Source organism: Merops nubicus, unplaced genomic scaffold, assembly GCF_000691845.1.
Source record: "Merops nubicus isolate BGI_N331 unplaced genomic scaffold, ASM69184v1 scaffold729, whole genome shotgun sequence".
Lineage (NCBI taxonomy): Eukaryota > Metazoa > Chordata > Aves > Coraciiformes > Meropidae > Merops > Merops nubicus.
The window spans coordinates 27419-41288 of record NW_008631406.1 but is presented as its reverse complement, the minus strand read 5'-3'; the positions used below and the strand labels follow the sequence as shown (position 1 = coordinate 41288).

Sequence of the window (13870 nt, the reverse complement as noted above, 5' to 3'; positions counted from 1 at the left end):
ACTCATGGTTAGCCACTGATGCAAGTAGCAATTCTTCAGGCAGATTAGGAAAAAAAAAAAAGTTGTACATGGGAAGGAAGCACCAAAATTTTCAGTGACTGGAGAAAAAGAGTAGTAATTTAATGTTTCTGTTTCATATCTGGGGAAGGCCAGATAATGTAGCACAGAAAGCATCATTCCAAAAGAAACTGAAAAGAACGTCCTGGCTGATGACATATTTGGATCTTTCTCTAACTTTTGAGTGAACATTGCACACTTTTTGTTTAAGAAACCAGACACAAAATATGTCTAGAACACAAGTGGATTCTATAAGATTTCAAAATGAAATTGCAAAGAGAGAATCACAACTCTTACAACATATAGATTACATATATATAATGATCTTTGGAGCAATACTACTTAACGTTGTTCAGTAATCAGATCAGTGATTAGAGAAAAACAATATTGCCACTGCTAAAGGTAGCAGATTACAGTTAGAAAAGCCATTAACAGGTCAATAATCAATAGGGTGACAAAACAGATATATGTTGCACATACTGTCAGAAAGCCATAATGTGATATATCCAGGAACAAGGAATCTAAATAATATAATATACAGCAATTTTATCATTAACCAATGAGAAATTTGGGTCATGGGAATTAATTAGTTGGAAATTAATTCATACCGCAAAGGATCGAATCATTTAAAGGCTTTCTGAAAGCTTCATCAAGGAGATGAAGAGAATTATTGCTTCTTTCTGCATTTGGCACTGTCAAGGCTAGCCCTGAATCAGCATTCATTTCCTTTTAGCTAGGTCTGTACTGATACTTTTTCAATTAGCAATTAAAGGCTGAAACAGCCTATTTAATTTTAACTCTATATACTTTTTTTTCCCCAAAGGAATATCTGAATCCCTTTAGGAATTTCCACATGAGGTACTCAATTTTTTTATTTTGGGAAACTCAGTCATGAGAATAATTGCTGTATTAGTCACTGTTGGAAACACGATCTACATTTTTCTCAAAATAGTGTGTTTTTCCTATAGCCTGCTTAAAAAAAAAAATCAATTACAATGCTTGAATTATCATCTAAATGAGTATATACTTTTTTTTTTCCCCAGTGATATCTGAACATCCAATTGTTGTCAATTTAGTAAAGGATGATATGTACAGAATTCATAAACTCCTGTCAGTGCTTCTAAATATTCCCTTTGCACAGAGGACACAGTGGTGAATTTTTGAATTTTTTTTTTTTTTTTTTTTTTTTTTTTTTTTTTTTTTTTCACAACCTTGCTAGACTGAACATACAGGGTACAGACAAATATCAGGCAATGCTATCAGGTACTTCAGGCAACTACAAAGTTTACAACAAGTCAACAAAATTTTGCTGACAATTCTGAATATTTATTGTTACACTTGCACCAAAGAATTTTACTTCTCTTTTAGCTTCCCCTCCTTCCCTCCCCCCCCCCCCTTTTTTTTTAGCTCCTTTCAGTAAGTTACTTGCCTTGGGGTGCTATATGAAGAGAATCCTTCAACTTTCGATCAGGGACAAATTTCCACTGAAAGACAGAATGATCAGCTCCCCCAATGGAAACAACCCACTGGTGATCGTGTGACCATCTGACATTTGTCACATGAGCAGAATGACCCAGGTATTTTTTAAACTTTGCTCCTAGAACAAGAATAAAAAACTTTCAATATATGTGGAATAGATGTTTCAGAAGCACCTATAGGAAAACACATCAAGGAACCCTTATAAAAAATACAGTTCATTAATATATTCTAAGAGTAATTAGAATATTTCAATTAACCGTGGCAAATTTTTGCAGTCTTTTTATCTGCCTTTAAGATTCTATGATTCTAAGATAAATGTTATCATTTGGATTCCAGGCTATAATATCTTTAACAAGTGAAACAGTGAAAAGACAAATGATAGTGCTGTATTAGTTGTACTAAAGGAAGATTTATCCAAATTTTCTTCAATTCATTTCAGGTTTTACAAACCAAGATTTTGCCAATTATTAATTCTCTATTGCAAAGATGCAGTTATTTAAATATTAAATGATGTATATTTAGCTCTGTGAAACAAGCAGTGCTTCTCACATTGGTTCCCACTCTGAGGCAATTTGAGCACTAAGCACTTGTAGCAATTCATATCCTCACACCTACAGTAGCTGCAGCAGTGGTAGTAGCAGTGGTATAACTACACATTAAAGTTTTCATTGACAACTACATAATTGCAACATAATCATAGTACTAATAACAAGTACTAATAACACTCCTTTATACAGGTTCTTGTCCCTTTTCATTTGCTGTATAGGTCTAGTGCAAAATGGGGCATAAAAAGTGAACGAATTCACTCTCCTTCAAAGAGCCAGAAAACTGTTTTCAAGAACTATTTTTTGATTACCTGAGATATCAGTAAAAGCTTTACCACTGTAAAAATAAAACTGGGAAGGCTGAAATTAAATGGGTTTGAGTACTACCTTTTACAAAAAGAGTTGGAAAAACTATGGGGGAATATCAGTCATTTAAAAACAAAACAAAACAAAAAAATCATTTCTTAAAGCACATATTGCTTGAAGACATATCCTAAGACCCATCACAAAGATCATGCCATTGTAGCCAGCATTAACATGTGCTCCAAACTTCAATGATGCAATGGTGCAAGTTTGTTTCCCCTTTCAAGATTTAGGGATTTGATCTAGTCCTCAGGCAAGCTTTTTAGGCTAACATCACCCTGAAGACATTACCATCTCTTGAAGACAAAGATCTCTACTATTGATAATTTGTTACAGTTCAACTTCAATGATGTCTAGAATGGAGTTCTTCAAACAGCTCTGAAAAATAAAGCCTTTCTCATCTAAAAAGATACACACCTTTCCCATTTGCTCAGTCCTGAACAGTAAACCTGAAAACTACATACCTCCTTTATATTCTAGTTTTAAGAATTTCACATGAGTTTTACCCTTATTGGTAGTAAAATTTTGAGGAAAAAACTTGTGGAAAAGTTTTTAAACTTCAAATAACATACAACTGCACATTGCTATTACAGACCAATTTGCCTCTAACCATTTACTAAGGTTACTTTTTTTTAGTTCCTAGCCCAAATCTCCATCATAGATTTAGAGGAAGGAAGAAAACTGCTGGAAGACCAAGATGAAATAGTTAAAGATACATCTTATAAAAGGGTAGATAAAAAAAGAACTCTTTTACAAAACTAAATATGCATAAAACTTGTGACTTTCCCATTTAAAACGTAATTAAAATACTGTTACAGTCATCAATACACCAGCCTATTTTTTTTTCCACCTCTGAAGTTCGAAGTAAACCTCTAAGAATATTGTCCATTCAGATAATTTCCAAAAGCCCAGTTTCCTAACAACTTTTTCTTGAATAACCAAAATTCAAAAATAGAAATTTATAACTGAACTTAAAGATACTACCTTTTCTTAGACATGGGTATCGAAAGAGCTTTACTATTCCATAATCATCAGCTGTAACCATAACTTGGCCAATAAAATTTGCATCCACAGAATTTATATCATTTACATCTGAATATTTGGGCCAGATTCCATTAACTTCAAGGCCAGAAACACAGGTCCATGATGCCCACTGAATGCCTTTTAATTCTTCCTTGTTTGTTACTTCCTTTCCACCTAAGAGCAAAAATAAAGAGCTATTTTTCAATAACCACTTATACAATTTTAAAGAAATCATTTTTTAAAAATATAAATCCTCCAGAAATCAAATCCAAGTGAGACAGTTAAAAACTTATTTCTATAACTCTTCTGATCTCATATTCTCTACTATGACCAGCAGTATCAATAGTAAGGGTTCTCAAAACTCAGAAGATAGTAATTAAAAATGGTTTGGTACTTTACAGTTTTTACTATTTCTTGATGTTTGCTTGAGGTTGTATTATTTTAAAATGTATATCAAAAAATAAAGGTAGCCAGCCTAAGATAGAGCTTGGAAAAATTCTGTTGCTGGACTGTTCTAGAAACCTGGATTATTTAGAGCAAAACCTGAAGAAGTCATTTAGATCTGACCACTGTAAATTGCTGGAAATACCAGTTTTATGATTAGATCTTTGTTACATGACTTCACATCAGCTCTATTTGTAATAAGATTGCTGCAATCCCAAAAAGTTTCATGTAAGAGCTTAAGTACTGCGTCAGACTCATTTAATAAAAGCCATGTCTTCAGAAATGGCCAGAAGCAGACAGCAGGAACAAGGGAAGAACAACGCAAGCAAAGGTGAAAGCTGAGTCAGACTGAGTATGCAGCTGCAGAGCCTGAGCAGGACACTGACAGTAACTCACCTCTCAGTCTTCAGTGTTAAAAAAACTCAAGGGAACTGGGTTGTTTTTTTCCAGTTTTCTTATTGTTAATAGGATTCAGTGGTGCCCAGCAACAGGACAAGGGGCAACAAACTCAAACTGGAACACAGGAGGTTCCATCTGAATATGAAGGAAAACTTCTTTACTGTGAGGATGATGGAGCACTGGAACAGGCTGCCCAGAGAAGCTGTGGAGTCTCCTCAGGAGATATTCAAAACCTTCCTGGACATGCTCCGGTGAAAGCTGCCCTAGGTGAACCTGCTTTAGCAGGGGGGCTGGACTAGGCAATCTCCAGAGGTCCCTTCCAACCCCTACCATTCTGTGATTCTGACAACCACAAACAGGTGAGTTTTTAACAGAATCACACAGCAGGGGAGAACTCAAGTGGACTGGAATAAATAAAGTAAAGAATAGCCATACAGAAAAGATAAAGCAAAATGACAAATAAATCAGAAAGGAAGATCGACTTTTTTAAAAAACAACAACAATGCCCAATAACAAAACAACAACAAAAAACCAAAACAAACAAACAAACAAAACAAAACAAAACAAACACACACCAAAACTCTACTTTCAAGGAAGCTTTTTTAGTTAAACTACTATATACGCCTCCAAACACTTGAAAGGAACTCAAGTGCCCTGTTTGAAGATGCTTCAGCTCTGATGAAGTAAAGTAACTGAATAACTGCACCCTTTGACAAGGTTTACCTTGTAATCTCTTTCCATTACTAATCCATGTAAATAAATACTGCTATTAGTTCTGTCCATGATGGATAGTTATGGTTATATCCATGACTAAGTCCTACTGATCTTGTATTAGGCACGTATAAGTTCCATACTAATTTATGCTGGAATTTCAACAATGATTCGGTTCATCATTTTGCAACATTTAAGAGATTCCTAACGTCATTGACTTTGCTTATTTTTTCACATAAACAAATGTTGTCTTGAAAACATTTGCAATAATGGGGTTGTTACAAACTTTGAATTCAAAAGCTGTATTTTTGTATTATGTAATACAATAATTTTCTGTAATAGTCACTTCCCATAAAAGAGGAAACACACATTTGACCTTGCGTTATCAGTAGACTGCCCAGTTAACTTTCATTTTGATCATGGTCACATGATTAAATTATGTATGTATCACAGCTTCAATATTTTGACTGTTTCCTGTGAGTAATTCTTGACATCGTGGCATCCTTATATTAGGTACTCTTATTTTCTCTACAGTTACCTAATCCCACTATATTTCCAAATTAATTTGCTTTCCAATTTCTTCTATCTGATACAAATTTTTCATTGTAAAAGCCCTTTTAAGTTAAATTCTGCAGTTCTGCTGCATAGTTCTAGAAAACCAGATGACTCTTCCAAGACGTAACATCCTGATTTGTTCACACATTTTTTAAAAACATACAGCACAAGCAACTGATAATCCATTTAATGTCCAAGTCAATAAGTACAAGGCTATTAAGCTATTCAAAAATTGAACTTGAATTCAAATGGGTTTTTTTCTAAAAAAGGTGGAAGCAGAGATTTCATTTTGAAAAATAAAATAAACTAAAGCCAGCATCACCACCATGAAAAGATGCATTATAAAGAAGAGTAAACATACAAGGATAAAAATATTTAAGTAACTGTACTTATTAAAATATAGGAAATATTTACACAAACTTAGAAAAAAATTGTCCATAACAGTGCTTTGAATCAGGATCTATATTTGGCTGTTTTTATAAAACTATGACACATTCTTTCTGTAATAAGTAACAAATATCATAAAGGCAACTCAGAATCTTACTTGGCATTCTGTAAAAAAGTCTTCTCCCATTACCATCATTGGTCTGTAAGTATTTACTGTCCGAAGACCAATCCATATGGGTGATGAAACTTAAAGATCCAATACATTCCCCAACTTTCTTGTATCGCTGAACAACACCATATATATCCACAGAGCTATCATTGGAACCAACAGCCAGGAAATTCCCATCTGGTGAATATTTCAGTTCATGAATAGCTTCTTTCCTGTCTTTGATATGAACAACCTCAGTCATATCTCTGTAGTATGAAAGAAAGTACGTCATAAGTATAGAAGAGCCTTAGCATACTGTCAAGATCCCAGTGTTAAAAAACTGGACAAAATTGTGAATCAATGAAGTGAACTTCACTATCACATGTGCAAACACAACACAGCTATTTTCAGAGCTGGGCAGGACTTCATGGCCAGAAAAGGAGAAGGGAACAGAGATAGAAGAAGTTGCTGCATTGGGCTGAGGGCAAGTGAACAAAAGGAACTGTTCAAGCTGGGTCCACAAAAAAAAACCAAAAAATGATCAGATCTTTATTTGATCAGGGAAGAAAATCTCACTAACATTTGACACAGATCTCATTTTCCCTTTAAAACTGTGTGATCACAGCAACAAGGGAGCACTGCTTTTTTTATGTGTGATCTGCTGACAGCAGCATTCCAACACACAGAAACAATTTAGGAAATGACATTTTCTTTTTTAATAATTGAAGAATAATTAATAAAGATAAAACCTACAGTAAAACACTTTCTAGAACACTGCCAGTTTTTGCAAATAGACCAACATACTTTTACAAATGTGTTACTATGGAGCAACATGGACAGACGTAACGCAAACATTTAAAAAATGTGAGCGCCCTCAAGATCAGTAATTCAGAACAGAAATATAAGTGACTTCCTCATGTGTGATCGCTACACTGTCAATATACATGCAATTTGTAAGAACAGTTACACAGCACGCTTGAAAGGGTTAATACTGTTCTCTATTTTTAAACTCTGTAACACACCTGACTCGAAGCACTGTGAAAGAGCCATCCTTCATCCCGAGGGCGAGGTGGATTCCGTCCGTGCTGACCGCAGCACAGCGGATGGGCTCCTCCATATTGCACCGGGCAATCAGAGCATGGTCTATCAGACTCCAAATTCTGAAACCAGGTAGTAATTACAAAAGTAAGGTGTGGTTTGTAGCTTGTGTCATAGATAGCATGAAGTCCGCAATTTCTGCAGAACACCGGTCGCGGTAGAGTTCTATTCTAAAATAATTTCCCACAAGTAAAATCTAAGACAAAGGTGTGAATTTCACGTACAGCAGAGAATATTCTCTTAAACATGTCCTTTCCTATTAACAAGTCATTAATCATAACTGCTTACATATTACTACATAATATGTATGCTTCTACTACAAGATAAATTATATCTCTAATTTACAAGATACGTCTGGAATTCTAGAGCATTACTTCAATATTCAGAATTCATCTTTGCTTACACTTAAGATATTTAACAAATTGCCAATGCATTTAATTTCTAAGGAAGAAAAGAAAAAGTGTCTTGACAAAAAAAGATGAACTTGTAAAAGTAAGTAAAGTCCTGGGTTTTCTCAGAATACAGATTCTATTGACCATGCATGCATTAAGTTTGATGAAACTCCCAAGTTAAAAACTAATTCGCAGCATGTAAAAAAGTAAATATGGTAAGAGTAAAAATCTTACGTTTTCATTAAATTTTTTTTCATTGTAAACTGTGAATGCCTAGCATACTCCTGAAAAGGAAACACAGGACACTTGTGTATGAGCGCTTAATGCTAAGCTAAACAAAATTTGTTCAGATTTTGTACATTTCATTTCTGTGAAATATGTATCTCCACTATACTTTACTACTGGAGAGCACTAATTTCATGTATAACTTAACTGGTTCAGAAGCACTTTAATGTCACATTTTAATACCTTTAAAATGTATACATTTCAATTAGGTTATCTACAACATAAGCTGTTTGTATTAAACTGTACACAATGAAACAAACAAGATTTAACCTGACTGATCGATCATCACTTCCAGTCATTGCTAGAGGTTTTGTAGGATGGACAGCCAAAGCCCACAGCTCTCCTTCACAATGCCCCTGCATTATCAGGAAAGGCTTATTACGTTCATGCACCACAATCTCAAAAATTTCACTGTCTTGTGTTCCGACGAGTATATGGTCTCCTCTCCAGCAAACACTTCTTACAGACAGACCTGTAGAAGAGATTGTTACCAAGAGATACGGATTCTGAGAACTTGTGAAACAAAGGTAATGTACCACATGACAAAACATAAAAGGAAGAAAATGCCAAACATTTGCAAGCTGCACTTCTTTGTAGAAAAGGTTAGGAATAATAAAATGGAAGCTAGAACAGTTGTACACTGAGAAACCAGTCTTAGATGCCCAATTTTAGGAATCTGCACCTTTTAAAACAAACTGTATTTATTACCTTCTGAGAACATAAAGGAGAGAATCCGGACTGAAGAACAAGTTTAAAAGAATGAAACAAGGGATGAAACACAGCTTTCAACTGCGTGCCACAGCGATAAGAAAGAGCAGCTGAGTAAATTTAAATGAGCCACTGTACCACAGGTCATTTAAAATGGAATGTATTCCATCTTGCTGCAATATTTTGTAATCTTAGTGAGAATGCCAACTCAGTTACAGAATACATAGATTTAAATCGCAATCCATAATTTAGTGACCCTGAATATCTGATTGCCAGCAGACATTCTACGACATTGCCAAATTCTTGGCAAGATATTAGAAAATAACAAAGTGACTGGGGGCAAAGAAAATCAAATGCCAACAAAAGTGACATTGTAAATGACACTAGTGCTTCAGTATACATTTGTATTATTTTCTGAATCACTACAGCAACAACATCTAGAACATTGACAAAACATGTTATATGCTGCTAGATGCAAAATTTTATCATGACATGCTCAAAGTCACAGGTATATGTAGGCAGATATCTAAATACAAAACTGTAGATTACTTCCATGTAGCTTTTATGAAAATTTGGATAACTAGCAAATACAATTTCTGTACTCTGCTCTTTTACACTGTAGATCTCACTGTCTCTTCTAAGTTCTCTTAAAGCACTACCATTCCTTGTTAAAAACTGCTGTGCTATAGAAAAGAGGCTTTACAGTAACTCTGAAGGACTACGTGACCTTCATACTAGTGAGCACGACCAAATTTATTTTCTAGCAAATAGTTCATAGTAATGTATATAAAATAGCCTTTTTGTTCTTGTTCCAAACACTGGTGAATTTCCTACTTTATTGGTATATCAGAGGTGACAAACTTCTTTTTACCTTTATATCCCTGGTCTGTTTCCCTGAGATCAATCACAGTAATTGGTTTAAAATTTAAGTCCCACAAGCGAACACAGCCATCCCTGCCACCAGTGGCAAATCCCTCCTCACATGCATTCATGCTGAAAATGCCTGCCTAAAGAGAGAAGAAAGTTATTCTTAACAATATACAGAGATTAGAGATACCAATATGGAAACCGGAACTCTTGTCCATGGTGGTATTATCTTCCTATCTTCTTACCCATTATGCTGTTGAAACTAACATAATGCAAGTAATACAAGCTTTAAATATGAAAGAGTCAGAAATGGAAACAAACTCAAAATGAGCAGGATTAATTCAGTGACAAACAGTAAAATAACAGAACTGTTGCATTACTGCTTTCATCCTGATGATGATTGTAGTGATGCTGCTTCTTAACCCTAGAAAGAGTTTAGTTTCATATCCTCTTGCCTTAGGGCCTGGTCCAGCTCTCACAAATGTCAGCGGGAAGATTTCCACTGATCTCTGTTAGGCTTGGTTCAGGGCCTTTATTGCTATTTTCAGTTTCTATGCAAACAGGCAAAAAATAGCTGGGATTTTTTTCATCTTAAGCCAAGGGCAGTTTATTTAAAATTTAAGCTCAGAAGGAAAACATAAGAAAAAGAGCAATTATTTTACACTAAGTGAATATATGAGCTCTTATTATTAAGGAGAACATCAGGAAACAAAACCTAACACATTTTCCTTAATTCACTTGGTACATGTTTTAGTCAGGATAACAAAGAGGCAAGGATGATACAACTATTATTAAAATAAAGACACTGTATCAATATAGCCATTATATTTGATGTAAACATGACACATCATCTAAATTGCATACACTGTTTTTTCCCCGAAGCACCTACACAACTCACTGGGCTTATTTTTAGATGTAACTCACATATTTCAGTAAGCAAAGCTACTTGAAACGGTAAATTTTAAGTACTGGCTAATAAGCCTATAAGAACATAAAAAAAAATGTTATATGTTCAATTAAAATATTTCATACTTAGCTATAACAAAAGAAAACAGGAGAGCATTAAAACTGATGGAAAGGAAAAACTGTCTCCGTTAAGTCCTGTCCAAAAAAAGGTACAACTGTCAGTAACATACATATATCTTCTATATTATTGTCCTGAAATTTCAGTTTTGTAAAGAAGCAAATGTAAAGTTCCAATAATTTCTTTGATTGAGGGTTGTACCTTACAGTAATGATGCATATTAACCCCAAATGTGAAAGCAATTTGCAAAAGAGAGATTGGCTTTGGGTGGAAAATAAAGCTGTACACTTACAGAACAAATTATCATCCAGTGCTGTGGCTTGTGAGAACTCCCAGGTACTCATGACTATTCTCTCTTATCAAGCTGGTTTTTCTTCTTGAATTGCAACTAAGGAAAATATCATAATGGACTGATCATAGTGAAATATGAACTGTGTTTGCTTCTCTAGCATCAGATAACAAGGATATTATTTTTTAAGTTAAGAAAGAAGAAATCTCTCAGCTTTCACAAAAAAAAAAAAAAAGCATATTATTACTAGAATGTCAAATGACAAAACTGCAAGACTACAGTGACAGAATTCACATTTATTGATGTGTCCTGTCCATGCTCAGGATACACATTTTTCAGACAAGCCATATTTTCAGGAGTACTATGTGCCTGAGCAGAAATATAGTGGAATTTTTAAGTCATAAGAAGATTAGAAGGCTAACTCCCATTATCTCAAACGTCCTGAAAAATCCTCTGTTTCTTTAGGAGCCTAGTGATTTTTGAAAATAAAACCCAAACTGTATTTGTTTCTCTGTGTGTGTGTGCGCGTACGTGTGTGTCCATCTGTCTGTTTTACTGCATTAACCTCTTAGTATCACTGACTAAATAGAAGGCCAGAGGAATTTTGGTTCATTTTGTATCATAAACTGAATTCTGCTCAAGTTCTGGCGTATTTAAATCTTATAAGGCTCTTTTTGCAATGCAACCTTGATAATAGAATTATTCTCTTTTCTCTAATTAACTCCTTCTGAAATCCATGATTTAATTAGTCAGTATTAAAACAAGAATCAGACATTTGGCAATGTGGGAAGCTGGCTGAATGTTCTGAAGATAAGATCAAGTGGATTCAGGATTAATCCGTTTTCCATTTCACAGAATATCCTTATCTTGAAAAGGACATACTGGTTGTCAAGGAGATTTGGCAGATGTGCTTTCTCAATCTCTTGAAATGCAATAGGGCATTCTGGTTTCAGTCTATGTGCCTCTGGAATAGAAGATTTAGATGAAAAACAGAAAAAAATTCCCTTATTATTTGGGCTGTAAGTACCTAACGGAAGAAGCTGAGCTTAGCTACTCTTTGGTTGGTAGGCTCACATTTAATGGGGAAAAGAGATTCTTTACTCTCGTAGCTTGGCCAGTCATAATTCTTCCACTAAATCTTTCCTTTTTGAAACTGTAAATATTGCTAATGATAATCAACTTTGGAGTCTTCTTGCTTCTCTTAATGACAATTTCAGAGTGAAGGATTAACATAATTCGATTCTTGATTGTCAATAGCCTTCTACCAGTAATAATAAGCAAACAATTGCATTGACTTTGATCCAAGCGAATAATATGATGAAGAAAGTTGATTGTGCTCCTGAATCAAAGGTATAGATCAAAGCCTTCCACCTTAGAAGTTATGAAGTTTGACATATAGACTGCATTCTTCTGTTACAAATTTTTCATTACACTTCCCAATGAATGGGAAAATTCTGGAAAAAACATCTCAAGTTGATCAGCAGTTTTTTCAGAACACAGAATACTTCCTACTTGTCCAATAAAACTAGCTGGTATCACATTTGTCTTCCCTCAAATTTGAAAAAATGTTGAATGAAAGCAAATAAATAAATGTCCAGATCTACCAAAAACAATTATTGAAAGCTGAAGAAGTACAAGAAGAACTTGACAAAGATGGTCTCTATTGCATGAGTATTTTGTCACTGCCTGTATACAAGAACACTGTATAGCTTCCAATAGTGAGCTAGTCTCAAGTTTTCTATTGCTACTGGACCTATGTTGCCTGCACTGGGCAAAAATCAAGTGTTAATTTATTGAAATGCAGTCATTTATATAAAATCCACCACACTGACTCTGACTCCCGAAACACATGACTGCAGTTAGCTATAATTAGGACCAAGCTTGAAAGATCATATGGAAACCTCAGAAGCAACTGATTACTACTGAGCAATATGGAGAGAACAGACATTATAGCAGTTATAGTAAGAACTTCAGTGCCTCCTTTTTACTCCTACATACAATTCAGAACATAGATGCTAACATATAAAGCAACACATATGTTGCTCACTTATTCTAAGATACTGTCTCCCCCAGTGTGTAATGCATTACAAGGAAATGGGCTGCAAATATTTAAGGTTGGTGTCAGTTAAGTTTACAATGGAGAGCCACAACTGAAATTTGATCTTCCTATCTAACAGATTGTTTAAAAAACACTCGTAAAGCAGTTTAAAAAATGGGCATATTACTATAAAAATGTGAAATAGTTGCCTGTATGCCCCTTGCTGGTTGAAATAACTGAACAGTTACTTTTCAAATCCATGACTACTCTAAAGAGTAGAAGAAAAGTACTGCATGACTTAATGCGTTGGTACATGATACCAGTTTAAAACCATTCATTTAAGTTCATTATATTGTTTCCATCTATATTTAATTAGTATTCAGCCAACTAACATAGGCGTGCAATAGTTTTAACAGAGTGCCTGTTACTTAACCTCAAGCCTGTTATTTAACCTCAGTTTCTGACATCAATCCACACAACTTTAATGTGTACCTCTGAAAGACTATCTCAAAATGAATTATTCAGCTGCTTAGAAAGCTTCTTATGTACATTTACTATGCAAGGCAAAGGCATAGCACATAAGAATCCTTAAAACAGACAGCGTTTTAAAATAAGTATACTACTGTTTTAAAATAAGTATATTACTGGTTTTTTACTACCTGAGTGACATCTTGTACAACTATCTTAATAGCCTTGAATTTAGAACATATAAGATGATAAACTTATACTAAAACTTATAAACTAAACTCATACTAAACTTAAAGAATACATAGTCTGTTCTTTGCACTGGTACACAAACAAGATATCTAATAAAGTTTTTTTTAGTCAAGGTATATATTAATTTTCCAGAATCAGATGCACTGCCTACAAATAACCTTCTGAAGTACTACCAGCGACAAAACATACACTTTCATGTTTTTCTCTTATTCTTCTCCCTTTCAAAACTTTATTAGTATTATTGTTTAGGAGAGACAAGTAGAATTTGAGCTTCCCATCGCTATCCAGCATTCCCTGCACATGAACTCTGTGCCTTTACGTTTAACCCCTGCTCATTTCTC

General features: G+C 34.5%; 1 protein-coding gene across 1 annotated transcript in view; it reads right to left on the bottom strand.

The window, feature by feature from the left end:
* LOC103779882 (echinoderm microtubule-associated protein-like 5) overlaps window positions 1-13870 on the bottom strand; it is a gene marked incomplete at its 5' end in the record, with an annotated part of 50364 nt that overhangs the window by 25065 nt on the left and 11429 nt on the right. The window contains 6 exons of the mRNA XM_008947525.1: window positions 1487-1654; window positions 3429-3641; window positions 6121-6377; window positions 7134-7271; window positions 8157-8358; window positions 9466-9601. Of these exons, the coding sequence (XP_008945773.1) occupies window positions 1487-1654; window positions 3429-3641; window positions 6121-6377; window positions 7134-7271; window positions 8157-8358; window positions 9466-9601 (1114 nt within the window). The remainder of the gene's footprint in view (window positions 1-1486; window positions 1655-3428; window positions 3642-6120; window positions 6378-7133; window positions 7272-8156; window positions 8359-9465; window positions 9602-13870) is intronic.